The sequence below is a fragment of the Cyanistes caeruleus genome, unplaced genomic scaffold, assembly GCF_971803275.1.
Source record: "Cyanistes caeruleus unplaced genomic scaffold, bCyaCae1.hap1.1 HAP1_SCAFFOLD_65, whole genome shotgun sequence".
NCBI classification, from domain to species: domain Eukaryota; kingdom Metazoa; phylum Chordata; class Aves; order Passeriformes; family Paridae; genus Cyanistes; species Cyanistes caeruleus.
Window position 1 is genome coordinate 1085800 of NW_028255884.1, and position 23952 is coordinate 1109751.

General features: G+C 56.2%; 2 protein-coding genes across 2 annotated transcripts; both read right to left on the bottom strand.

Moving 5' to 3' along the window:
• Nucleotides 1-7241: 7241 nt before the first annotated feature.
• Nucleotides 7242-17738, bottom strand: LOC147647123 (serine/threonine-protein kinase pim-1-like). Its single transcript, XM_086872409.1, has 9 exons — nucleotides 17721-17738; nucleotides 11288-11491; nucleotides 11127-11177; nucleotides 10556-10922; nucleotides 9746-9922; nucleotides 9342-9489; nucleotides 8933-9152; nucleotides 8252-8386; nucleotides 7242-7965 (listed from the first exon to the last, which is right to left on the bottom strand). Exons 1-6 carry the CDS (start codon nucleotides 17736-17738, stop codon nucleotides 9383-9385), a joined length of 924 nt encoding a protein of 307 aa, XP_086728535.1. The 3' UTR covers nucleotides 7242-7965; nucleotides 8252-8386; nucleotides 8933-9152; nucleotides 9342-9382.
• A 1746-nt stretch (nucleotides 17739-19484) lies between these two features.
• LOC147647124 (olfactory receptor 14J1-like) lies at nucleotides 19485-23228 on the bottom strand. Its single transcript, XM_086872485.1, has 2 exons — nucleotides 22389-23228; nucleotides 19485-20494 (listed from the first exon to the last, which is right to left on the bottom strand). The coding sequence occupies exon 2, from the start codon at nucleotides 20469-20471 to the stop codon at nucleotides 19539-19541; it is 933 nt and encodes a 310-aa protein (XP_086728611.1). The 5' UTR covers nucleotides 20472-20494; nucleotides 22389-23228; the 3' UTR covers nucleotides 19485-19538.
• Nucleotides 23229-23952: the final 724 nt, after the last annotated feature.

The window sequence follows — 23952 nt, forward strand, 5'->3', positions numbered from 1 at the left end:
GTTGTTGAAGTCCAAGGGTCCAAGGAAGCTGGGAGACCTGTCCCTGGGCTCTGCACCTTCTGAATGCTGACGGGTCTGGCTGAGCCTCTCCGAGGGATGGAGGCTGTCAGAGATAGCGGAGGCTCCTGGCACCATGGACGTTCTCTGACAGCCTGAGCTTCTTGCACAGATGGCGGGTCTTCTCTGCTGTGCCATCCTTGCAAGGCTTGAGGCTCTCCCAAGGATGGCCAGTCTTGCTGGGAGCAGCCTCCTGAAGGGATGGCGGCTTCTGGAGAAGCTGGGAGAGCCACAGCAGGGCAGGTGGCCTCACCTCATCAGCTTCTCCAGTTCTTTCCACAACGCCAGCCACATCCCAAAGTAGAGCGACACAGATGTCCCATTGTGTGCCCAGTGCCGGATCATCACTTCCTGCAGCTCTTGGGCCACTGCCATGCAGGGACTGCAGCTGCTGGAGCTCTCCAGAGGGCTTGCGGGAGCACCTGGCCGCCGGCGAGGGGTGGCCCCGAGGCCTGGAGAACCTGGGAGCCTCAAGGGCTGCTCGGTTCCTCCATGGGCCTCTGGGCCTAACCCTGGGGCGCTTCCTCGTCTGCCGCCTCCGTGGTTGCCAGTGGCCACCGGCCCAGCAGACAGCCACAGCGGCCAGCAGCAGGACAAGGGCAGCCATCAGGACGCCACCGTCACCCATGGCTACGGCACGTCCCATGGCGACTGCACTGGCAGCTGCGGGGGCTGGCCCGGTTTATATAGGGCTGGAGCAGTGATGTCACAGTGCTGTGGCCAGCACAGCTGTGTGACATCACGGCCCTGCATCACACCAGAGCTCAACCCCTTTGTGACATCACGGCCCTGCATCACCCCAGTCCTCACCAGTTCCACGGGAGCGTGGAAGGGGCTCCCTGTGGGCACTCGAGCACCCTCTGGAGCAGAGGAGAAGGAAGATCCTTGTCTAAATAGGACACGAGGATGAGGAGGGGTACGGTGATGGTGTCACCTCTTTGCTGGCTGAGCATGGGACATGGATTGTCCAGTCGGGGATTGCAAAATCCATGGACAGGACAAACCCTGCTCAGCAACATGGAAACCATCGGTGTGCTGTCCACTACATTCCCATGCTGAATCCGAACTTGGATTCAAATCCAGCTCTGTGCCTCTTACTGGGAATTAAATGGATCCTATCCCATTGAAAACCAGTACCTTTAATACTTTAGGGATCTCTGACTTCAGGGAATTGAGGTGCAAATAAAATGAAAGGGTATGATGGTGTTTGTGTCCAGCTAAAATTAACACTTTAATGAGAAATAAAATAAGGACAACGCCCATAAACCGTGCGCAGTATAGGGACAAACTGCAAAGACCAGGACTACGGGCAGACACAAAAATACATAGGGTAGGTCTGAGGGCAGAGTCTGAGGGCATGGGTCCAACCACAAACTGGGGTTAGAAATATGCAAAATACTGCAACAAATAACAACCAATCAGGGGAGAGAACCAGGAACATTCTAGAAACATAATCTTATAAGGGGTGAGTCGATTAACATATTAACTGCCATAAGCCCTTTCTCTTTGCCACAACTTAAACAAATGCTTCCCAAGGCTTGAACTTAATCCCTCTTTGTTTTCTGGGTGAAATTCGGCTGGCTTGGATCCCCAGCGAGGCACATTCCCATATCACATTAGTCTGTTCTTCACCCAACACTCCCTGTCCCCGTTCATTTCACACCAGCACTTCTGATCCAGAAGGATTCTCTGAGGGACACAATTAAAAGTCCCTCATGGAATGGGAGGATCCAGATTTAACAAGTGGGAAAGAGTTTAACCCCACTATCTGTTTAACTGGTCCCGAGGGTAGAGACCTGAAGGAAACTCATGACTGGATTCAGGTCATAGATCTGCAGGTGCCAAGGAGATATTAAATTATCCTCCTTGGAATTAAAGCTGGGAATTTTTCTTTCTCTGGAGCAGTAAATTAGGATGTTGATGGGCCCCCCTTCTCTGCTCACTCTGACCCTCCTGCCCCAGCCTCGCTCGGTTCCATTCACGTTCCTCCTGTCAGGGACACTCTCCACACAGATCATGGCTCGGATTCCTTGGATCCTCAGCAGTGTTTCTCCTGGATTTTAGCCAGGGCTGCCCCTGGTTTTGGGGCAGGCTGGAGCGTGTGGAGCTTTCTGCAGCCACCGTTAGGGGTGTGTGTCTCCCTTTTCCCCAGCAATTTCCTTCTGTTTTCTCCTTCCTGACGTTTCTCCTCTCCACCTCTTCCAGCTCCATGCCATGTTGACAGGAGCTCAGAAAGAGCAGGAAAACAGAAACAAGCTCCACAGTGAATTCCTGGAAGAAAAATCCATGGATGGTCGGGAGGCTGCTGAGGCTCCTTCCTGAAAATCAGGGCTGTTGGGAACACGGCACAGGGTGTCCCAGGACTTAGAGCTGGACACTGAACCCTCCTGGATCTCATTGGCACCCATCCCAGGCAGGGATGGTCCTGGATATCCTCCTGGATCTGCCCCAGGAAGGTCCCTGCTCCCTGGGGCGGGATGGGATGGGTAGAGGACAAGGAATGAAGGTCAGGAGAAGAATACAGAGATGCTTCTTGCCACTGCAGCAAGAAATTTGGTGCACTGAAAGCTCAGCTGGAGATGAAGGTGGCCAAAAATGTGAGGCACAATAAAAATTGACTTGTTAAATCCATTAATAAAAAAAAATTAAAAAATAGAAATTACATCATCCCCTTCCAGGATGTGGATGGTGCGCTGACAAACATGGACACAGACACAGTGCAGGTTTTCTAATGCATTTATTGCCTCTGTCTTCAACACTCACCCCTCCCTTCCCAGAGGAAAACACGCATTGTACCAATGGACACTGCAAAGTCCTTGAAGAGGGCAAGCCCTGCTCAGCAGAAACCAAACCACCCCAGACTGAATCACAGCATTCCCATCTTGAATCCAAACCCAGCACGTGCCAGCTCTTGGGAAGAGAGGAACCCCATGGCAGTCAAAACCAGAGCAGTGGGACAAGCATGAGCGCTCTTTGGAATATCTGGATTTATTTAGAGTGGAGGCTCTGCAGAAGTTGGTGAGCTGCTATGAGAAAACTCTTGCAGTCCTCACCAGCCATTTCAGGAGAGCTCCCCAGAGACAGAGGAACTTCACCTCCCTTTGTCTCTGGGGGATCTTCTCTGGCACAGGGTACTGGTTGTTTGAAGTTGGTGCCGCTGCAGCGTCCTGAGATCCGGGGGCTTGACACAGGTGGCAGCAGCACTCTTCCTGATGTGCTGCCACTTGCTCCTGGGGAGGATTCATTGCAAGGGGCTGAGCTCCGGTTCTGATTTCCAGGCTTTTCCAGGCCATGTTCATCTTCAGGGATGAGCCAGGGCTGTGATCCCTGAATTGGGTGGGGCCGTGATGTCACAAAGGGGCTGAGCGCTGGCGTGATGCAGGGCCGTGATGTCACACAGCTGTGCTGGCCACAGCACTGTGACATCACCACGCCAGCCCTATATAAACCAGGCCAGCCCCCGCAGCTGCCAGTGCAGTCGCCATGGGACGTGCCGTAGCCATGGGTGACGGTGGCGTCCTGATGGCTGCCCTTGTCCTGCTGCTGGCCGCTGTGGCTGTCTGCTGGGCCGGTGGCCATTGGCAACCACGGAGGCGGCAGACGAGGAAGCGCCCCAGGGTTAGGCCCAGAGGCCCATGGAGGAACCGAGCAGCCCCTGAGGCTCCCAGGTTCTCCAGGCCTCGGGCCACCCCTCGCCGGCGGCCAGGTGCTCCCGCAAGCCCTCTGGAGAGCTCCAGCAGCTGCAGTCCCTGCATGGCAGTGGCCCAAGAGCTGCAGGAAGTGATGATCCGGCACTGGGCACACAATGGGACATCTGTGCCGCTCTTCTTTGGGATGTGGCTGGCGTTGTGGAAAGAACTGGAGAAGCTGATGAGGTGAGGCCACCTGCCCTGCTGTGGCTCTCCCAGCTTCTCCAGAAGCCACCATCCCTTCAGGAGGCTGCTCTCAGCAAGACTGGCCATCCTTGGGAGAGCCTCAAGCCTTGCAAGGATGGCACAGCAGAGAAGACCCGCCGTCTGTGCAAGAAGCTCAGGCGGTCAGAGAACGTCCATGGTGCCAGGAGCCTCCGCTATCTCTGACAGCCTCCATCCCTCAGAGAGGCTCAGCCAGACCCGTCAGCATTCAGAAGGTGCAGAGCCCAGGGACAGGTCTCCCAGCTTCCTTGGACCCTTGGACTTCAACAACATGGGCGCATCCCTGAGCACTGACATGGCCAGGGAAAGCCCACAGGTCCAAGTGGAAGCCCAGCCCGATCCAGGGGAGCCGTCTCAGGAGCAGGGGGAGGAGCAGCAAGTGTCCTGGAGCCAGCAGCTGCCGGACCACAGCTCCCAGGTGACGGTGCTGGACGTGCCAGCTGGCAACAACCTGTGCCTGGTGGATGAAAAGATTCCCGGGGGACCAGGGAGTTTCCTCCATCTCCAGGAAGCTGCTCCCATACAGCCACCAAATACCAACAAGGCTTCTGTACCGGCAGGTGAGACCTGAGGAGCTGTCTGAGGCTGCCATGGGGCTCTGGAGGGACATTCCCAGGCCAGGCCAGGGCCTCTGAGAGCAGCCTAGAAGCAGGTCAGAGCAAGGTGGCCGGCGCTGGCTGTGGCCGCTGCACATGCGGACACTCGGGGGGTTCCTGGCAGCATCAGGCCCTGTGATGGAGGCATTGTCTTCTCCTCACAGCCCGACGGCACCTGTGTTCCAACAGAGATTGTGCTAATGGAAAAGGGCTTTGGCTGCCTCAGAATCATCCAGCTCCTAGACTGGTTCCAGGTGCCTGACAGCTTCGTGCTGGTGATGGAGCGTCCAGAGCAATCTTGGGATCTCTTGCACATCCTGCTGGAGCAAGAGTTCCTGAGCGAGGAGGCGGCGCGCTGGCTTTTCTGGCAGGTGCTGGAGGCTGTGTGGCACTGCACCGCCTGTGGCGTCCTGCACCGGGACATCAAGCCAGAGAACCTCCTCGTCAACCTGGAGACTGAAGCTGATCAACTTTGGTTGCGGCACCTTCCTCCAGGAGTGGGCCTTTGCACAGTTTGCCGGTGAGCCCAGAGCGCGGGCCCTGCTCCCAGTGCCAGGCACTGCACAGCCCCATTCCCTCCTGGGCCGCGGGGTACGGCATTCAGCCGGCTGCCGGCTGCCCTGTGGCACGGGGCAGGTGCTGTGCCCCAGGAGCCGGCTGCCGGCCCTGCCGACAGAAAGGGGCTGCAAAAGCTGGGCCCCGGCTCCTCGGCTTGGCAGGCCCACAAGGCCTTGGGCTGCTCCGCTGGCGTTCTCAGCCTTGCAGAATGGTTTCTTGGCTTTGGCCCATTGTCAGGGGGAGGCGGGCACGCCTTGGGGGGAAGTTGTGGCCATGGCTGCAGCCCCTGCCTCTGGCAGGAGGCTGGGGCCAGGCTCTGGAAGGCAGCAGCCTGCGCCTGAGCAGCGCCGCCCGTCTCCCCTAGGAACACGCACGTACTGCCCGCCCGAGTGGATCGGCCTGCGCTGCTACCACGGCGATGGGGCGACCATCAGGTCCCTGGGCGTGCTGCTGTTGGAGATGGTGTGCGGGTTCCTGCCCTTCGAGAACGAGTGTGACACCGTGTTGGGGCAGCTCTTCTTCCCGCAGGAGGTCTCTCCAGGTTGGTACGCAGCCTGAAGCAGGCAGGCTTTGGCAGGTGGCACCGCGCAGCCCAGCCCGGCCCTCCCGCAGCTCCTCGGGACGTCCATGTGCCCTCAAGGGCCGGCTGCAGCAGGTGGCCCGTGGCAGGCTGGGTGTGGCACGCTTGGCTGAAGGAGGGGACGCTTGTCCTGCCGTGCCGCTCTCCCGCCAAGGGCAGCTCCCAGCACACGCAGCGTGGCCCGGCTTCTGCAGGCGCCGGGAGCAGCTAGGCAGGAGCCTTCTGCAAGTGAGCGCCGCTTTCTGCCTTCTCTCCCCAGAGTGCCAACATCTGATCCGCTGCTGTTTGTCCAAGCACCCCATGGACTGGCCGGTGCTGGAGCAGATCTTCTACCACCCTTGGGTGCTGGGCGGGCATTTCTGATGCCTTGGCACAGCCTCTGCAGCACCCAGTTCCCGTGTCCCACGCAGGACTGAGGGCCCAGGAAATAAAACAACCCAAAACCCACTGCGGGCCTCGAAGTCTTGTCCTGGTTAGCAACTTCAGCTAAGGGAACCTCTTGGCAAAAGGGGTAATCAGAGTGTTCTCTTCAGCCTTTGTCAAGATTTTGGTGCCTTTCCTCCAGGTTGTCCGTCAAAATCAGAGGGGGGTGGAGCCTGCACCAGTCCCCCCAAATTGCTTGGAGGCAGAGACTTCTCCCAGGTCCCTCAAAACTGGAGGAGGATGGAGACAATCCCCGGGCCCCCCAAACTGAAGGGAGATAAATACCTGGCAACCTAAAATAAGTGATGGATATAGCCCAGAGCATCCCCCAAGTCAGAGGGGGAAGGGGAGACTGCCAGCCCCCCCAAAGAGGAGGGGAATTGTGCTTGTGCCAGCCCCACAAATTGCAAGGGGACAGAGAACATCCCTGGCCTGGCAGATGGCAAAGAGCAGCCGGGGGATGCTGGGATGGTGACAATACTGGCAACCCCCAAATCAGAGAGGGACAAAGAGCCCGCACAACCTTCCCAGAAGCAGAAAGGGGGCAGCAAATATCCCCTGTCCCCCTAAGTTGGAGGGGCACAGACACAAAAGGCCCCACAAAAAGAGCATGAGGAACCAAGAGCACTGCTGGCCCCACAAGGGTAAGGAAGATGGAGAAACTCCCCATCTGTCTTTGTTTTGGAAGACAGGTGTCAGCTAGGGAGGGCAGGGGCCTCCCCTGGAATGAAAATGTAGACCCCCCTCCCTCTGAATTATTATAATTCTGAAATCAAGGGGCTTTCAAGCAGAGATCTGAGGATAGGAATAACAGCTCTTTATTAGAATTTATAACCAGGCAAACAAACAACAATAACTACAGCATTAACAAGAAAACAGAACCAGGGGCCCTGTGACAGCTTTCTCGGCTGAGACGGGATGGAGGAGAGGCTTTGTTTCACAAACCCCCTCGGGCGGGCAGTCCCGGTGCTCCTGCAGGGCTCTGAGGAACACTCAGCTGGAACAGCAGGGATGAGCTGAGATCCTGGGCCGGTGGCTGAGGTGGATCAGCAGCTCCGCGGCGGTGCCTGGCACTGCCACACGTCCCGGCAGGACAGGGGGTGCGAGGCCACCAACAAAGAGGGGAGGAGGAGAAGCAGCAGCAGCTCCGTCTGGGTGATGGTGAAATTCCCTTCTCCCCACCACAACAACTCTGCGCCCGAAGTGTCCTTCTCCAAAACTGAAGAAAGCCCACCAAACTGTTGCCACACTCCTTTTTTTCCTGCCCCCTTCCCTCCTTGGTCCCGGCCAAACTCTTTGTCTTTTTTCAAGCACCCACCAAGTACCCACAGTTAGGTTTTACCCCAAACTAATGGGTAAAAATCCTATGGGCAAGCCAGAAATAAAAAAGAAAGACACCTAACCCCCAACAGTCCCTGAGACTGGGGCTTGGCTTTCCTCGTGGAGAGGTGCATCAAGGAAGGCTGCAGTGTGATGGAGACTGTGATGGGCTGTGAACTCACTGGGGGAAAGGATGGAGCAGTTGTGAAGTAAAAGGCAGGTGTGGGACAGAACTGTTCAGAGAAGGGCTGAGCTACAGCTTGAGCAAGATGAAAAATGTCATTTGGGGTCATCCCAGATGGATTTCATTTCAGAAGTTATGGAACAAGTTTAATTTTTGGGAGGTGTCATGTTTTCCCTTGGTGGTGGACACTCTGCAGACTTGAGCTGCATTGCCAAAATGCTCAAGTCTCTGCTGCAGGTCACAGCGTTTCTTCTTTGGCTGATCCCGGCCCGGTGCTGAGCCCAGCAGAGCCCTGGCAGAGCCCAGAGCAGCCTCAGCATCCGCAGAGCCCGGCTGCAAGGAGAGAAAGCAGAAACCGCCCGTCAGCTGAAGGCTCCTGTCCCCTTGTCCCAGCCAGCCGCGGTGCCCAGGCCATGCTGGCCGTGCTCAGAGCTGGGCCCAAAGCTGCCCATCACTGCTGCCTTGGGGAGCAGAGCAGGAGGGCAGGACATGTGCCCAGCCTGCAGCCAGCCACGGCAGATCCAGCCCCTCAGCAGCTGCCCAGAGCGGGATGCTCCTGTGCCCGCTGCCATCTCCCAAAAGCTCTTGTCCCAGCCATGCCAAGGAGATGAGGACCCACCTCACACCATCCGCTGCCACAAGAAAAGCTGGTCCCAAACGATGTCCTCAGTCTTCTCCAAGGGCACGGCCCATCCACGCCACAGCTGGTCCCAAGCACTTCCTGATCCAGACTAGACCCCACCTAGAACGCTTCCTTTAGAAAAACAAACAACAAATTAATGAAAATAGGTTACAGACAAAAAGGGGAAACGAAAAATGGTAAAAAAATCTTATGTCTGTCAGGAGCTTGAGGAAGGCCCAACCCCTACATTCTGGGAAAAAACCCACCCATGGGTGAGGGAAGCCCATGCTTTCTCCCTTTCCCCCTGCACTGTCCCCCAAAATCACGGTGATCCCAAAGCAAAGCAGGGGAGTGGAGCAGCCCAAGCCCTTCCTTGGCTGCACAGCAAAGCAGCCGTGCTCAGGTTCTGGAGTCCCACCTGTGCTCCTGCCATGGGGGTTTGTTTGTGTCGGGCTGGCTGCCCCAGCCCCAGCCCGGGGCACGGTGGGTGCTGGGGGCTGTTGGCAGGGCCAGGATCCCACTCCCATTTCGTAACCACCCCAGCCCACACCCCCAGCCCTGCCAAAAACCAGCTGGGCAGCCACTGAGGAATCAGCTGCATCTGCCCCAGCAAAGGGGAAACCTTTGGTTCCCGGCCAATGCACAAATCTGGGAGCATCCCCCTGGGTCTGGACTTACCTGAAAATTCCCTGTGGAGCCTGGCTTTGAAGAAGGTGCCAGAATCAAAGTCCATCATCGCCAGCTCCCGCTGGCCAGGTGCAGGAAGAGGTTGTCATCCTTGCTGCTGTCCTCCATGTCTCCAGCAGCAGCAGCAGCAGCCCCACCTGGTACAGCTTCTCCAGGGGCTCCTTCTTCCCTGGGGTGACACCAGGCTGTCAGGGTTCTGCCCAGGGCCCGGCTGTCAGTGAAGCAGGACAAGCAAAACCAGCTCAGATGGTGCCCACCAGTGCTGGGCAGAGCAGCTCAGCTCCAGCACAAGGGCTGTGTGTTCCCATTCCATGACCCCAGTGCAGTGACACAGGCAGGACAAAAAAGTCTGGGTTTCTTTGCTGCTGATTGCCAGGGCATGTGTGGAGCTGTAACTTACCAGGTCCCTGCATCACTGTGCCTGTGGCTCTCTCCCTTCTTCTAGGGCTGATGAATATCCTGCATCCAGGGATCACAGGACAGGTCTTCTAATGAGGGCTTGTCCAAGGAGTTCAGGGATAAACACCACCTGATCAAAATCTGGCAGTCTGGAGAGAGAAACCACAAACCACTGGTCAGTTGGAGAAGGCTCCTGTCTGCTTTGCCCCACTATTCCCGTGCCCAGGCCACGCTGGATGTGCTCAGAGCTGGGCCTAAACTTTCCCATGAATTCTTTGTTTTGGAGGAGAGCAGGAGAGCAGGACATGTGCCACCTCCTCAGCAGCTGCCAGAGCGGGATGCTCACGAGCCCGCTGCTGTCTCCCAACACTGGTGTTCCCCCCGTGCCCAGAGATGAGGATCCACCTTGGGAGAGCCGTTGTGGCAGCGGGAGCTGGCCCCATCTGATGTTCCTGCCCCTCCTGAAAGGGTGCTCCCCGCAGACCATCTCGTGCAGCAGGATGCCCAGGGACCAGACAGTCGCTGCCTCGCCATGGTACCAGCCGAAGTCGTTCCATTCCGGGGGGCTGTATGACGGTGTTCCTATGGAATATGGATGGAGCTCATCAGGGGGATGCTGCTGCTCCCAGAGCCTGGCCCCAGCATCCCTGGGCATGTGGGGGCTGCCCCAGTGGCACACGGGGTGACCTGCTGCCCTCTCGCCAGCACCTGGGACTTGGGTACAAACCTGGGGTTGGAAAAGAAGCCACTGGTGCTGGAAGAGGGCAGCAGAAACCCTGGCAAGGCCTGACCATGACACACAAAGAATAAACCCACTCAGTGCTGGGGAAAAACCATACCCACATCCTCCCTGCTGGCATTGCCCAAAAAATATCTTGAACCAAGGCAAACCAGGTGAGCAGAGCAGTCCAAGCCCATTCTCACCTGCACACCAAACCAGCTGGTGCACAGGTTCTGGCTCCCCCTCTCTGCAACCCCCACCCATGGGGATTTTGTCAGGCTGGCTGCCCCAGCCCCAGCCCCAGTCCTGGGCAGAGTGGCAGGCAAAGGCTGCCAGCAAGGATGGAAAATGGGTCCCCACCCAGCTCTGCTCAAAAGCAACTTGGCTGAAGACTCAGTGCTGTGACTGGCAGCAAAAGGGAGAATCCCTCCTGCCACACCCAGGTTGGGCCAGGAGATGCCAGGACCAGGATCACCACCCCTGTGTGGGCTCACCTGCAAATTGAGTGTAGGCTGTGTCCTGCAGGTAGGTGCCACAGCCGAAGTCGATCAGTTTTGCCTCGCCGGTGTCCAGGTCTACCAAGACGTTCTCAGGTTTGATATCTCGGTGCAGGACCCCGCAGCTGGTGCAGTGCCGCACGGCCGCCAGCACCTGCTGGAACAGCTCCCGCGCCTCTTCCTCGGACAGGAACCTCCGTGCCCGAATGAAACGTCGCAGGTCCTGACACCGCTCCGGGCGCTCCAGCACCATCACGATGGTGTTGGGGAGCTCAAACCATTCCAGCAGCTGCACCACACCGGGGAAGCCTGTGGACACCTTGTCCAGCAGCACTATCTCCAGGGGTGCGCTGGTGCCGTCGGGCTGCGGGAGGAGCACGGTGCCGTCAGTGGGGCTGAGGCCGTGCCAGGGCTCGGGGAGCCCTCAGCCAGCCCGGGATGCTCTGTGCCCTCCGCTGGCCCCACGCCCGCTCTCCCTCCAGGTGTCCTGGCGGCTCCCACCCTGCCGGGCCCCGGCTCATCCCCGCCCGGCACGGCCCGGCTTCTGCCGCTGGCCCCGCTCACTCACCAGCTCGCCCCAGTGCCGGACGCGGTTCCGTGGCACCTTTTTGATGGCCACCTGCAAGCCAAAGGGAACAGCGGATTCAGCTCACCGCCCACCGTGTCCAGCCCCATCCTCCTCCTCCGCCCCCTCCTCCTCCTCCGCCCGCCGCCGGCCCCTCTGCTCACCGGGAGTCCGTCCGAGAGCCGAGTGGCCGCAAAAACTCTGCCAAAGCCGCCGCGCCCCAGCAGTGAACCCACTCGGTAGCGCTGCTGCAGGGCCTGCTGCGCCTTCCCTGGGGAAGAGACGCGGCCGTCAGTGCTCGGCCCGGGGCCAGGAACGGCCCCCGAGCGCTCCCCGAGCTCCCCGGGCCGGGCACCCGCAGGCGTTCCCTCATTGGAACGCGACAGCGGCGGAGCTCGGGCCGGGGAAGCCGCAGCGGAGGCGGCGGCAGCGGCCGCACCGCCTGTGTCCTCCGCGGGCCCCGGGAGGAGCCGGGGCCGGGGCCGGGGCCGGGGCCGGGGCCGGGGACGGGGACGGGGACGGGGACGGGGACGGGGACGGGGACGGGGACGGGGCCGGGGCAGCCCCGCCCGGGGCCGGGCGCGGACCGGGGGCATGGCCCGGGTGGGCACGGGGAGAGGGAACTTGAAAGAGGAGGGGACACAGGAAAAGGGAGACCGGGAGAAGATGAGGGACAGTGGGAGAGGGAGAGGAGAGAGAGAGAATTGATAAATTTGCTGCTTTCGCTGCTGCTGCTGCTGCTGCTGCTGCCGCCGCTGCCGCTGCAACTGAAGCACCGGGGCCGTTTGTCCCCGTGTCCGTTTGTCCGTTGCCCGCTCGGCCCCGCCCCGAGCCCCGCGCTCCCCGGGCAGCCCCTGAGCCTGGCCAAACACGGCAACTTTGCCCTGCTGAGCCAAGAGCCAGAGTCTGGACTCCTGCACAGGGGCACAGCAATGCCCTTGGCTGCTGCTGTGCCTTGTCCCTGCCGAGGGTCAGACACCGTCTGAGCACATTCCCTGAATGCAGAATTTGTACCTGAGCCAAGCACTGCACTTGTGTCTCCAGCATTGCTTTCCAAGGAAAACAGGGCAAGGCAAACTGGCTATAGCTCATGGTATTTTACAGTGTCTAAAACTTGCCAAGTCTCAGATCTTAGAGGTGAGAGCCATTTGGAATGAATGGGATGGAGAAACAGTGCAAGATGGAAAAGGGAAACATAAAAATAGAGAATAGAGAAAAAAAAAATAGAGAAAAATAGAGAAAAACATATTGGTTGTTTCTTTGGATTTTATTTTCATTTATTAAAAAAGCTGTTTCAGTTTTCCCAGAATCTTCTCCCCAGTCCCGTCTGTTCTTTCCAAAAACCTGTCCTGGAGAACAAGGCGCAGCTCCTTGTGCCCCCAGCTGCAGCTTCTCTTGGCTCCCCACACTGTGACTGCAGCACAACTCTTGCAGCAAAGCAGGACAAATATTTGAAGAACTTGACAACTTGTTCTTTCTTTTCCTTGTGCACAGGGGAGTTGTGCCATTGGTGAGGTTTTCATTGTTCCTCTTCTACCCAAAGAAAACATGATGGGCTGCCAGGAATTGTTGGGGAATACAAGCCTGGCTGAATGTGGAGAAAGAATCTCCAGAGCCTGCAGCCAGCAGTGGAGAGCTCATCATTCCAACAGCCCCATGGACATCTGGAAAGTGATCTGGAACATGAAGATGGGCTGACAGAGGGAGTTTGTTTCTGTGTTCAGTTTAGATGATTCTACATCTCTTGCAGTGGGAGACATCAAGAGCACAATCAGTTGATGATAAGCAGCAGAACATGATAAGCTGGACCTGTCAGTGGATGAGAGAAAGAATGTGAAAAGGAGAAATGCAGGGAATGACTTGGTGAACTTTGTGTGTAAGAAGGGTCATTTTTTCTTAATAATTCCCATTTCATTTCCTTTGCTTTTATCCTTTTAACAAGGCAAATCGCATCTCAGATTCCCCAGGAAATGAGAACCTTGTGGAGCTGCCTGAAAGGTGCCCTGTTCTTTTTTCTTCTGCTGCTCAGAAGAAACAATGAAGCGAGTTGGGAAGTTCTGGTTTTTCTTTCTCCTGGAGGATTTTTTCATTTTATTTGCCACTGCAGAGGCAATTTCTGTGATGGCCTCTGTCAGTTGATTCTATTTCAGCAGCAGCAGCAGCAACAGGGCTGTGTTTGAGCACTGCAAATGTGACCTGTGTGGCTTTAATTCCCCTTGACTTAGTGCTCAGGGACTTGGGAGCATTTTGATCTGTACTGATCATGATGCCTGAAACAAAAATCCTGAGTTCCCCGTGACAAAAGCACAGTGGGTAGCACTGATTGAAAGAGGCAATTGCAGCTGTACTGCTAAAATTCAAGTGGCAAGCAGAAGAGGGGCAAGAGCAGTCGGGATCTACAATTGCCAAGGCCAAGGCACCAACAGCCTCCTGCTGTCACCTCAGGGTGAGTAAAACAGGGCTGAAAACAGCGCTGGAACCCGATCCTTTCTTCCTCTGAGGGCTGGCTGAGGGCAGCAGAGGCGGGCCCTGAGGAATCAGGGCTGTTTGCGGGGGATTGTTGCTGTAGTCCAGCATTGCCCTGGCAAAAGCCCTGGGGAGCCGAGGCAGGAGCAGGTGGGAAGGGCCGGCGCTGCTGCTGCTCCTGGCCGGGAGCCCCGGCCGGGCCGGGCCTGCGCCCGCTGCGCTGCGGCTGCTGCTGCTGCCAGAGCCGGGCGGGACTCGGGGACAGGGAATGGACACGGGGGGACAGCAAAGGCCTTGGGGGCTGCAGGGATGTTGGTGCTGGGGCCAGCGCCAGCACAGAGCTTCAGCCCGCAATGAACCCCGAGGGAAACGCTGGGGAAAGGCTCCATTCAGCCTTTCTTTACTCGGCGCTGTGAAGGGACCGAAATAAAAGGAGAGTGAGCAGGGCCCGACCCCTTCTCCTTTGGGAGGAGCCCCTGGGGCTGTGAGGGGCCGTGAGGGGAAATGAGAGATTCTATGGGGCCATGAGAGGTTCTATGGGGCTGTGAGGGGAAATGAGGGGCCATGAAGGGACATGAGGGGCTGTGAGGGGAAATGAGGGGCCATGAAGGGACATGAGGGGCTGTGAGAGGTTCTATGAGGCCATGAGAGGTTCTGTGGGGCCATGAGAGGTTCAGTGGGGCCATGAGGGGCTGTGAGGGGCCATGAGGGGCTGTGAGGGGCCAAGAGATGTTCTATGGGGCCATGAGAGGTTCTATGGGGCCATGAAGGGTTGTGAGGGGCCATGAGGGGCTGTGAGGGGAAATGAGAGGTTCTATGGGGCCATGAGAGGTTCTATGGGGCCATGAAGGGCTGTGAGGGGCCATGAGAAGCCTCAGCCCTGGCAGGAGGGGTCCCACCATGTCCCCAGGGCAAAGCAGCCGTGAGGGGCCGCGAGTGCAGATGTGGCAGCAGAGCGGGCTTGGGGCACCTCTGGGAGGGGATGAGACCCTTCCCCAGCTCCAAACCACACCAAACCCAGCATTAACAGGATTTTCCATCTTTAGAATCCACAGGCAACTTGGAAATGACTGTACAGTTTAATCCTGGTGGGAAAAGCAAGGGAATTTTCCCAGTGAGAGACATCCAGCCATTTTTATTCATGTCTAAGATTTAAAAGTCTTGACAGTGAAAAATAATACTAATAAATAATAATAACAACAAGAACAAGAAATAAAGCCCCGAATCCCAACAATCACCTCAGAAACATGTTTTTGTTTGTAGTAATAGATTAGTACTAAAGAAATAAATGAAAGAGATTTTATTTCTAATTCAGACATGTTTCATCTTTTTCAAAGGCTCTGGTCCCCTTTCTCCAGGGTCATTTCCTTTACTCACCCACTTTCTAATAGGTAGAAGGGAGTTAAGCACACTGGAAAAGACAACAGCTCCTGTTTTCAAGGGAAGCAGCCACCACTCCAGGGAACCTGAATTGCCCCCAGGCTCGTGTGTGCACTTGAAGGGTGAGCAGGTGTTGGGGACAGAGATCTCAAACTCCTTCTAAGGCTGTGAGAAACCCACAAGTGGCAAAGTATCATTGTGGGTCAGCTCCTGCTGAAATTCCATTCCCCCACACCCTCCAAATGGGCAGGCAGGGCTGGGCTCTGGCAGGGTTCAGTTTTGAGTGCCTTGTGCTCCCTGGCATGGAAGTGATCCTATGAACTCTGGTACTGATGGATTGTGGAATGGCTGCTGAAGGAGGAGGGGGAATCTCAGCAGACAGGAAAGTCTCTTCTTCTCCTTTCTCCCTGCAGAACCCCCTCTCCAAAGAGAAATGCCTGTGCTGGGTTTCCATGACACCCCTTCCCTCAGCCCAGTGTCTGAGCCACTGTGTGCTCTGCAGGAGCCAAAGCCAGAGGAGTCCCAATATCAGTCACCCCACGGTCCCCACACAGCAGGAGAAAGCACTGCTTGCAGTGGGGCTGCTGATCTGTGACCCATCCTGGTTCCATCCACCCCACTCCTCTCAGCCACAGACACCAGAAGGATCCCAGGAAAGCCACAGTGCTCTACCAGATGCCAGGAGCACTCCCTGCTGTGGCCTCAGGGATGCTGGGTAACCTCGTGGATGAGGATCTGTGGCTGGTGATGGAATGTGTGGATGGAGGCCCTTGACAGGAGGTTGTTGGAGACACGTGTGGGGCTGAAGGAGAGATGGCAGCTGTCAGTGGGGAGGGCAGGGACCCCGCTTGTGAGTCCATTGCCTTGGACACCCTCAGCCACAAGATGTCCAAGGAGTCACACAAGGCTTTGGCACTCTCAGCCTTCTTTCCCCCAAGTTCCTGCTTTCTGTACATTGACAGTAGAGAACCTGGCTTGTTTCTAGAACTAGAACAAAGGTCCCAGATGGAACAAGCCTTGCTGGTTTTAGTCAGAAGCATCAGTGACCAAAAGTTGTGTTTCCATTGGTTTGGTCACATCTTTGTTCCTTCTCAGTGTTCAGGCTGGGCTGTGGGGTGTCCTCATTTGCTGCATTTTCTGAGTTCCTCTTGGATCCCTTGAGCAATAGGTTGTGCCCTCTGAGGATCCCTTGTGCTCCTTGGTGACCCAGGAGAACCTTCCAGGCGGTTTTTGGGGGAGCTGCTGCTGTGATGTCACAGGAACGTTGCCGTGTCCTTGTGGTGTTCCCGTTGCTGTGGGGCACAGAGGCCTCAGTGTCAGAGCGGCTCTGGGCACCTGCTCATTGCCTGAGGATCCTCCTGCCCGAGGCATTCTCAGCAGCCAGCCCAGCCCCTGACAGGTGTCCTTCTGTCCTGGCAGGGGGACAGACAGTCTGCAGGTGTGTGCAGCACAGCCAAAATGATCCAGCAAGTGGTTGCTGCAGTTTGCACTCTGCACTCTGGGGCTTCTGACGGGTATTTTTTAACCCACTGGGCCCCTAAGTCGAGGATTTCCCCAGGTGCACCATATGTGCCTTTGGGATTGCTGTGGGCTTTCTGTTCTTCCTTTGGAACAGAGGTGATTTTGAAAGAAAATTGCCATTAAGATGCCATTTGGGAAAGCTCCTGGCAGCAGCTTCTTAAAAAAGGGGTTGTTTGTAGCCAGCAGGGTGTGCACAGCATTTGGAATGGAGCCTGGGGGGGTTCTGTTCCCCAGAGAAGAGTCTGTGGCAGTGAACCCTGGCATTCCTCCCTCCGTTTGCTGATCCAGCCAAAAACTGGACACAGTCTTGTATTTTGTGCTGTTCTCTTGCTTGCTGTGTGATCCAAAAGGACTGTGGCTCCAGGAGGGAAGTTGTGAAAGCAAAATGCTCTCTTGGCGTTGACTTGTTGTGTGGGATTTTCCAGCAGAGGCAGCTTTTTCTCCTAACAGCATCTGGTTCAGGTGAAGGTCACCTCACACATGGATACTGGGAAGCTCCTTCTTCAGTGAGCAGGAAAGGAACCTTTGGTGTTCAGAGATCCCAGTTGTTCCCTTTCAACACCATCATGAGCCCAGTAAGCTCCAGTATGATCCTTGTCACAAGGCAGCACTCCCAGGATGGTCCCAGTTGCCTCTGGCTAGATCAACCCAGTCAGTCCCAGTATGATGCCATTGGCTCCCAGCATGCTCCCAGTTGCTCCCAGTCACCCCCAGTATGGGGGATGATGTGCATGGTGTGTTCCCAGTCATTCTCAGATACTCCCAGTATGAGTCCAGTCACTCCCAGTATGATCCAAAATTGGATTGCTGGGAGGCTTCATGGAATCCTGGAGACCATTGTGACACTCTAGGGCCCCATGGAACCGTGGTGACACCAGGTTGGCTGGGAGTGTTGATGTGCTGCAGGGTAGGAGGGCTCTGCACAGGGAGCTGGACAGGCTGGATCCAGGGCCCAAACCCAACAAGGTGAGGTTTAACAAGTCCAAGTTCCAGGTCCTGCACTTTGGCCACAACAACCCCTGCAGTGCTACAGGCTGGGGACAGAGTGGCTGGACAGCAGCCAGGCAGAAAGGGAGCTGGGGCACTGATGGACAGCAGGCTGGGCATGAGCCAGCAGTGTGCCCAGGTGGCCAAGGAGGCCAATGGCTCCTGGCCTGGATCAGGAGCAGTGTGGCCAGCAGGAGCAGGGCAGGAATTCTTCCTCTGTGCTTGGCACTGTTTGGGCAGCACCTCAAGTGCTGTGTCCATTTCTGGGCCCCCAATTTAGGAAAGCCATGGAGGGGCTGGAGCATGTCCAGAGAAGGGCAACAAGGCTGGTGAGGGGTCTGGAGCACAAGTCCTGTGAGGAGCAGCTGAGGGAGATGGAGTTATTTATCCTGGAGGCTCAGGGAAGACAAGGTGTGTCAGTGTACAATTCGGACTTGATGATCTCCAAGGTCTTTTCCAACCTTGTTGATTCTGTGATTCTCTCAAACCACCCTTGCAGCAGGTGCAGGATGAACCCTGGGCCTCCTCTTCAGAAGGTGCCACAGCCCAGGTCCCTCAGTTTCTCCACACAGGTCCCCAAAGCCCGTCCTGTCAGTCCTACAGAGCCTCTGCAGCTCCTCCTCATTGCCCAGAACAGGGAGCCCCACAGCCAGACACACCAGCCCAGATGTTCCCCCCTGGCCTGTGCTGCCTCTGGCAAGGGAGCAGCACGAGGCCCTGCAGGACCCTGCAGACAATTCCTGAAGCACCTGTAGGATGATCCTGTTCCCCACGGGACATTCCTGTGGTGCCAACTGGGGAACTGAAATGGGGAGCGGGGCCAGAAAGGAAAGGGCAAACAGGGATGGGCTGTTTGCAGGGCAGGGAACAGGGGTGGGCAACAGGAAGAAATCTGGAGCAGGGAAGAGTAAAGAAAGCAAAGGTGAAGCAAAGGAAATGCTCAGGGCAGTTTGGGGGTGGCTGCCAGGCAGCCCTGGCTCTGAGCAACAACGTCTGCAGTGGCACAGGAAACTCACAGCTCATGGGAACAAACTTTCTGTGTGACTTCAGAGCCACGACAAACCTGAGTGGTTTCACTCCCGTCCCCCAGCCCTTCCTGGCCCCAGGGGCTGATGGCATTTGTGCTCCCTCAGGTTCATCTCCCCACAGCAGCACCATGGGGGTGCTGACGCCTGCTCTGGGCAGTGCAAACAGGGGCTCCTGAGCCAGTGCTGCCGTGTCTGTGCCTGCAAGGATGCAGCACCTCTCTGAGCTGGGGGAGAGGCCAGGGCTGCACAGGGGGGATGTTGTTGGCAGCTCCATGAGGACGCTCTGGGACGCTGCCCTGGGGTGTCCAGCGCAGTGGGGATGGATCAGCCCCTGCTCTGCTGCTCCTTCTCGTCTCCCCCAGGGACCTTGCAGAGCCCCAGCCATGCTGTTTGCCCCCAGCCTGCCCACGGCCAGCCTGGGGCTGCTCACGGGGGTTTTCTGTGCTGAGCTTTGGCCTGGCCGTGTTCTTGAGTGAGCCTGGGCAAGGAGCCTGGAGCCCCCAGGCCCTGCCCTGAGGCGTCAGCGCTGCCCCAGCAGTGCCCATGGCCTGTCCCTGCTGCAGCCCCGGCACTGCCACCCCCAGGGCTGTGCCCAGCCCCGAGAGCACTCAGGCCCTGCAGCAACACCAGGGCCAGGAGGGCAGCGGGGCAGTGGCACGGGAGCAGCACTGGCAACACCAAGTGCTGCTGCTCCTGGGCACAGCTGCTGTGCCAGCACTGATCTGCCCCCAGCTCTGCACACAGACACTGCTGCTGCAGCTCCAGAGAAGGGAACAAAAGGGGCATCTCTGGAGAAAACTTTGCTGGGAGATCCTTTCATTCCTTTAAAGCCACCAAGACCTCAGCTCCTTATTGACATAGTGTGTGGGCACAGGGAAGGTGGAGAGAAACAAAATGAGAAATGGCACAATGACATTTCTTTGTGGACAATATTGAAAAGTAAAACAAAGAAAAAGAACCTCCAAAATGAAACCAACAATAAGTATCAAAGATTACTTTTATTACAAGTGATTTGCAGAAAGTGGCCAACAGTTTAATGTTTCTGAAATGATCCAGTCATCAGTGTCCACACTGCAGCCCTGAGCTCCTGGTTCCTCAGGCTGTAGATGAGGGGGTTCAGGGCTGGAGGCACCACTGAGTACAGAACTGACACTGCCAGATCCAGGGATGGGGAGGAGATAGAGGGGGGTTTCAGGTGAGCAAATGCTGCAGTGCTGAGGAACAGAGAGACCACAGCCAGGTGAGGGAGGCAGGTGGAAAAGGCTTTGTGCCGTCCCTGCTCAGAGGGGATCCTCAGCACAGCCCTGAAGATCTGCACATAGGAGAAAACAATGAACACAAAACATCCAAGTACTAAACAGACATTAACAGCAAGAAGCCCAAGTTCCCTGAGGTAGGATTTGGAGCAGGAGAGCTTGAGAATCTGTGGGATTTCACAGAAGAACTGGCCCAGGGCATTGCCCTGGCACAGGGGCAGGGAAAATGTACTGGCCGTGTGCAGCAGAGCAGTGAGAAAGGCACTGGCCCAGGCAGCTGCTGCCATGTGGGCACAAGCTCTGCTGCCCAGGAGGGTCTCGTAGTGCAGGGGTTTGCAGATGGACACGTAGCGGTCGTAGCACATGATGGTCAGGAGATAAAACTCTGCTGAGACGAAAAACAAAAAAAAAAATAGTTGGACTGCGCATCCTGCATAGGAGATGTGTCTGGTGTCCCAGAGGGAATTGTGCATGGCTTTGGGCACAGTGGTGCAGATGGAGCCCAGGTCAGTCAGGGCCAGGTTGAGCAGGAAGAAGAACATGGGGCTGTGCAGGTGGTGGCTGCAGGCTACGGCGCTGATGATGAGGCCGTTGCCCAGGAGGGCAGCCAGGGAGATGCCCAGGAAGAGGCAGAAGTGCAGGAGCTGCAGCTGCCGCGTGTCTGCCAATGCCAGCAGGAGGAAGTGGCTGATGGAGCTGCTGTTGGACATTTCTTCACTCTGGCCATGGAGTACTGTTGAAAGAGGAGAAAGTGACAAGTCAGGAGAGACTTTGCTGAGCAATGTCCATGTCCCTTCTCCCAGCCCTGCTCCAATTTTCCTTTTCTCAGAGCCCTTCCTTCAGCCCCGTGCCTGGAGCTCTGCTGGGATCTGGCCCCATTGCTGTGATGAGCAGGGGCTCTGCCCATGGACATTGAGGAGTCAGCTCTGCTCTGCAGCAGTGGGGTCATGGGAACGGGGTCAGGGGCCAGTCCTGGGGTTGGACTGCATCAGCCCAAACTGCTCCTGAGGCAGAGGAGCCTGGCTGCATCTCCTGTCCCAGGGCTCAGGAATGGTGATGGCAAAAGGCAGTTTGAGAGGGTTTCCTGCTGTGCCCAGAGAGATCAGAGAGAAATGTGCAATGCAGGAGCATTGGCTGTAACTCAGTGGAGGGTCAGGGGAGCTGCTCTGTCACTCCATCTGTCCCCAGCTGCCCTTTCTGAGATCGAAGGCAGGCACTGTGTTTCCCTGGAAATCCTGACACAGCTGAGAGCAGAGCAGAACAAACTGGTTCAGCCTTTCTCAGAGTCTCAGCCCCACTCCTGGCCAAGGACACTCCTGTCCTCAGTGTCCCCTGGAGACAGCTGACAGCTTGGGTGGCATCCCAAGGACACACCAAGGGTCCTGTCCATGGCACTGCTGGAGGAGAGTCGGGTCATTCCCAGCCTCCCAGCCTGCCCTGCCCAGAGCTCCTGGGGCAGAGGGAGCTGGGACATCCCATTGCTGTGCCCAGCCTGCACAGGAGGAGCCCAAGGGCTGGGCCTGCCCTGCAGCTGGAGCTGCCATTCCCAGAGAGCTGTCAGCAATGCCATGAGCACCTGGGCAAGGCAAGGAGAGAGAGCCAGGCCCTGAGGAAAAGCCTTTCCTTGCCCAGCCCTGCCCAGCCCCTGCCAGGCAGCACCAGTGCAGGACAATCACCCTCAGGCATTTGCATTGAGACATTTGCATTGAGACATGTGTCTTGGCATGGGGATCTGTAAAAGAGTAATCATGGAATAGTTAGGTTGGGAGAAGACTTTAAATATCCCAGCACAGCTTGGTGGCACTTTCCCCCCACTGCCTGCCCAGGGCTCTGCTGCCTGGAGCTGTCCCTGCCAGCAGCTGCTGCCCTGTGCCCAGGGCTGGACCCTGCCAGCACTGCCCCAGCCCAGCCCTGGGGGCTCAGCTCTGCCCTGCAGAGCCCTCCCAGCTCAGGGCACTGCCCAGGGGCAGCTCTGGCTCTGCAGGCTCTGATGGCAATGGCAGAGCAACCCTGAGGAGGCTGGAAAAGGACACTGATGCTGCCTGTGAGGGACCCTGTGCTGATTTCTGTCAGTGCCTGGTTAAGATTTGAGAATTTATTTTTTTTAATTTATCACAACCTGTCACAAGATGTTGAATAGAGAAATGAAATGAGAGCTGAATATCAATGTGCAATTTCCCATCCAGGCAACCCAGAGCACTAGATTAAAAAAGCACAAACTTCTCTTTTATGCAGCCCCTGTATAATTTACTTGGTGTAGTCCATGGGCAGAATGGCTGAAAGCACATTAGCAATCTCCTGTGAACCTACTGATCACTAAAAGTGTCTCAGGGACTTGTCAAAATTTGTATTACCTTTATAATTCAGAATACCTTTAATATTTTAAAATTAAGAAATAAAAAGAAACAATAATAATAAATTATTATAAAATAATTTAATATTTATCCTCCTCCTCCCTGCCATTCTGAAATAGTAGGAAACTGAATATAAAGTCTTAGGAAATGTCCTCATTTTTATCAAAATCCTTGTCTTGGAAATATTCCATGACTGATCAGAAACCCTCAGCAGGTCAGAGCTTCATGAGCATTCACCTCCCCTCCACCAGAAATACTCAGAGATGTACTCACAGAGTCTGTAGGCACTGGGGTGTTCCAGCTTGAGGAGATGCCTCCAGGAGCTGCAGCTGCATTGTCCTGCAGCCAGAGGCTTCCTGTGCCAAGGGCTGGCAGGGATTCTGCCCCAGGCACTTCTCAGCACCTTCCCAGCCCTGACTGATTGAAGCTCTCTGTGCCTCTGGGCTGTGCCCAGGGTGGCTGCAGGCAGTGCCCCAGCCCTGCTGGGCTGGCAGAAGAGCTGCTCAGCAAGAGAAATGTGCTTTTGAAGCTCTTCTTGGTTTCCAGGAGCTGCCTCTGTGCCAGGAGCCCGGCCCAGCTCAGCAGCACAGACACAGCAGCAGGACTTTAATGAGCCTCTTGGGGCTTTGTGCTGAGGCCCTGAACATCAGTCCCTGACAGGGAGGGGAAGAAACCTCTCAAGAACTCCAAGTCAGAATCCAACTCCAAAGTTTCTTTTCCTTTTAATGGGTCCCACTGAGGCACATGACTGAGAAAGTGTCCCCAGGCCCCAGGCAGAGCAGAGAACTGGAGGCACTGATGACAGCTGGGGACAAAGAGAAGCCAAGGCTTGGTGCCCTGGGCCACAGCAGCCAATGCTGTGCCAGCAAGGGCTGTGAGGAGACACCTTGTCCTGAGGCCCTGGGGCCTCCTGGCACAGCCCCAGCAAGGCTGGCCACTGTCACCCCCTTGGCCTGCCCTCAGCATCCCCCCTAGCCCACATGCCAGTGGCCTCAGGGATCTGCTGGAAGGAGTCCCTGGGGAGCCTTGCTCAGGAATGGCCCTGGGGGCTCCTTCATGCTCCCAGGGACTGCAGCTTTTTCAAAGGACTTTGGCTTTTGCCTTGGAGTCTCTGAGAGCTTTGTGCAATCCTGGCCTCCAATTATCTGCTGTAATTAGTCCCTTGAGAGGCTTTGTCAGTAACAACACTCAGTGGGGCTCATTAATACTTTAAGGCACTTCAGGTTCTTAAGGCACTTTCCTTTTTCCTTCCCACCCTGAGTCTCTGAGAAGTTTGTGCAATCATGGCCCCAATTATCTGCTTTAACGAGTCCCTTGGGAGCTTTGCATTGACACTCAGTGGGGCTCATCAATACTTTGAGATACTCAGGGCTTTTTCAGCTACTTTGGATTTTCCTTCCCACACTGAGTCTCTGGGAGGTTTTTGTGCAATCCTGGTCTCCAGTTCTCTCCTCCAAGGAGTCCATGAGGAGCCTGTGTTGGGGATGGACCTCAGTGGCACCCATTAATGCTTGGAGACACTTTGGGTTTTTCCTCTGACCTTGACTCTTGGAAAGGTTTGTGCAATCTCCTCTCAGGCCCTGAGGTTCAAGGGCTCAGCTCCAAATGCACCACGGGGCTCATTAGGATCAAGCAAATCCTAACAAACCATGGCTGTGCCTTGATTTCCCTCTGGTCTGGTGCAGTTCTCAGGAAAGTTTCCTACAATACTTATGGAGAAATACTTCAAAGAGCTTCTAAGAAATACGTATTCCTATTTTAAAAGGTGTATTTTATTAATGATCTCTTTAGAGCAGAGATGATTGCAGCACTCAGTGATGGATATTGATCCAGGGTC